The 3,331-nt window shown below is 41.6% G+C and overlaps 1 protein-coding gene across 1 annotated transcript in view; it reads left to right on the forward strand.

Annotated features, from left to right (window-relative positions):
* Positions 1-2,933: 2,933 nt before the first annotated feature.
* Positions 2,934-3,331, forward strand: part of LOC147610895 (tetraspanin-7-like) — a 1,657-nt gene continuing 1,259 nt past the window's right edge. Inside the window, exon 1 of the mRNA XM_086785505.1 lies at positions 2,934-3,331. This exon is cut by the window's right edge and continues 324 nt beyond it. Within this exon, the coding sequence (XP_086641631.1) occupies positions 3,140-3,331 (192 nt within the window). The 5' untranslated portion in view covers positions 2,934-3,139.

The following is a 3,331-nucleotide window of genomic DNA, read 5'->3' on the forward strand; positions in this document are numbered from 1 at the left end:
CTAATTAGGTATAGCTTAAAGAAATTTATAAGTTTAGGCCTTAATTATAAATCTTTTAAATACAAAGAGAGAGACCTACCAGGCGGATGTCAATATCTCTCGCTTGATGCGCCTCTGTAGTGGCTAACTCTGTCGGGCAATGATGCTCTAAGATGGTAAATCTCTGCTCTCGTCTCTATAGCAACTCCTGTATGAGTCTCTCACCGATAGATGTGGGACTCTACGTGACAAAATCAACCACCATTAATTTCAAAAATATAGAAAAGTAGATATAAAGATGTAAATAGTCAACTATGAAAAAACTAAACAACCAATGAATATGTATAAATACCTAGATATTTGTCAGCATGGATTGTGAAAAAAGACGCACCACATGCTAGATGCTCGCAATGGTACCACACACGTTGATTCTCACCTAAGCGCCTAGTGCCTTGACAATAGACAAAGGTACAAATGGTGGATTTGGAGCAATAATTGTACGTAGGGCTGTGGAGGCCGCCTCCCTTGGTCATGGAGACAACCCTGACTAGCACCACCGTTGGGCCGATGGTTGGTGTAGTCAACCTACTCCCCTAAGACAAACTTTGTATGTAATTACTTCATAAAGTAGATGGGGATTTGGCGGTTGTTTGACATCCTCACATATGCAGTAGCATATCGACTATAGATATGTGCCTGCATATGAGGATGCGAACACTGCGGAATAGTAAGGGGCTTCCCTGTCCTAGGCCACATCCCACGACTATCAAGAAAAATGTCCAAGTATGCTCCATCTCTAATAGGTCCAATCTCACGCACTTGTCGATATGTCAAGTCATGTGGTATTGGAGCAATACGGTGATGTGCTATCCACTCATCTGCATAAGCAACATTATGAAGGCTACTACGGGATGAGAGTATTGCCTCCAAGTTCAACACGATATGTAAAGTAGATGGTGTGTCTCTAGCACTCCGGATAGTCCGCTAACTCATGGTCTATCTTTGCGATGAGGTCCACAATAGAAGAGTGGCCCTCCTCGCATGACCCCATGCTAGACCCTAAGCCTAACATAGACGGATGGGCCAATGTGAAAGGCTAATGTGAAAGGTCCAATGACTAGTGCTAAGAAACACTAATCTAACACTAATGAAGCTCTAAAACACCATTAACGTTGGATTCAAAGCCCACTAATTGCGCTTCAATCCAAGAGAGTAACACAAAGGAAGAGAGATTGAAATGGTGAAAGCGATGCGAGAGAATGAGGGGAAAGAAAAACTTAGGGCTTTTAAAATCTCGTTCAAGGTTACGTGGCATAAATTTTTGGGTTTGCAAAATGAAGGGCCCCAATGTATGTGTGGTTTTAGGGTTTGTAAAAATGAACGGCCCTGATGTATGCGTGGTTTTAGGGTTGGTAAAATGAATGGCTTAGATTTGTTGAGGGTATCTCGATCGAGATACATGGACAGCTTCGATTGTGGCTACATATCTTGAATGAGTTACATTTATGGCTAGGACCGCATCTCAGTATTGAGGTAAATGGACGGTTTGAATTATAACCACGTATCTTGATCGAGATACATTATCTTAGTATCTCAATTTTGAGATATATGAGTAGGTGAGATCGCATCTCACTATCTTGATCGAGATATATCAACATTAGTCGAGATCACATTTCCATATCTCGTTTGAGATATGTGGACGGCCAAGATGGCATCACTGTGCATGTTGAATATACATCCAAGTGGGCATGTCGACTAAGATCCCTTGTGGCATTGACATGGATCCCAGTGGCCTATGTATCTTGATCGAGATATCGAGGTGGCAGTGACGTGTTTTCGTGTGACAGGGACCGTTTACAAACCTTTCGAGGCTGCTCCTTAATCAATGGTATTGAAAGCTAAGATTTGAAATTATATCCATGAATCTGTAAATTTCTACAAAGCTTCAAGCTTTAAAGGCCTCTATTTGTTTGTGCATGTACACATTTTTGCTTCACTATTGTGAAAACCGTATATTCTCATAGCCGAGCACTACCACTTGGGCTTTGTATTTTCTTTAGACATTGAATTCTAGGGTTTATAACCTTAGTAATAATACTTTGGGTAGCCTTTATATGCATACCTACATTGAGAAGCCGATACTATGATACTATCGTACACCTTGACTCTAAGAGATAATATGCACACGGCAAACTCTGTGTTAGGTCATATTGTACACCTTGACTCTAAGAGATAATATGCATACGCCAAACTCTGTGTTAGGTCATATGGGGAGTCTGCTTTGGTAGATTATATAGTGGGATTTATCCCATGCTTCTTTTGTGCATATGGATGTGTTACATCATGAATAAGCATGCACATGTGTGGGTGTACATGAGGAAGGGGATTGGTCCTTCTGTATATCATGTGTGTGTGATAATCTTCGTCATCGATGACACATTTCATAGCCTCATTGACACACTTGATCTAGACATATTGGCCTCATCATCAAAGGCATATCTCTAGAGCCTAAACATGTCCTTGATGGAGCCAGATTTGGACACTGCCGGGGCACCAATCCTGCTTGGATGTTGATTTTGCCGATCTCGGACAATTTGAACCATGCTTAAAGGTTAGACATATCACGAGTCTATGACAATGGCACAAGTTGGGAGGCAAGGTGGTGGATGATGGGTACATCTTTTTGATTTGTGTGAAGTTGGACGAAGGACAATAGGCAAAGAGGGATTGAAGTTAACAAAAGTGAAGGGTTCACGAGAGGCATCATAGATAGGTTCCCTTTTTTTGGATGAAAAGGCAATATAAATATATATTGCTGAAAAAGAAGCGTGTCAAGAAAGCAGCATAACAAACTTTTACCCACCACCAACGACGCAGCAGCTGACCCTTCTGGATAGTGCTTTTAAAAAAAACAAAAAAAGACTCTGGGCAAACACAGGCAGAGATCAGTAGAACTGTTGATGTGGTAGAGAAGCGCCAAGAACCAGGCCCATAGTGTGCGCGCCCAAATATAGTGATTAAGTCTAAGTTTAGCGTCTAAGTTTAGCGAGATGATAGCCAAGAAATAACATCAAATGGTGTGTATATATGATAGTGATCAATCCTTAATAAGAGGTCGGTTTTGCATTACATTAATATATATCTTTGCTGCAGACACACGATGAGTGGTAGTCAGAGATGCATTTCTCTGCTAAATTTTGCAACCATGCTCCTTTCCATCCCAGTGCTCAGCACTGGCTTTTGGCTTGCTTCCAAGCAGGACACAGAGTGCACTAGGTTCCTCCAGACCCCCATCCTCTGCATTGGCTTCTTAATGCTTTTCTTATCAATGGCTGGCTTTGTGGGTTCGTGC

Source organism: Cibotium barometz, chromosome 48 (assembly GCF_041138505.1).
Source record: "Cibotium barometz isolate CiBa-2024 chromosome 48, ASM4113850v1, whole genome shotgun sequence".
Classification (NCBI taxonomy): Eukaryota; Viridiplantae; Streptophyta; class Polypodiopsida; order Cyatheales; family Cibotiaceae; genus Cibotium; species Cibotium barometz.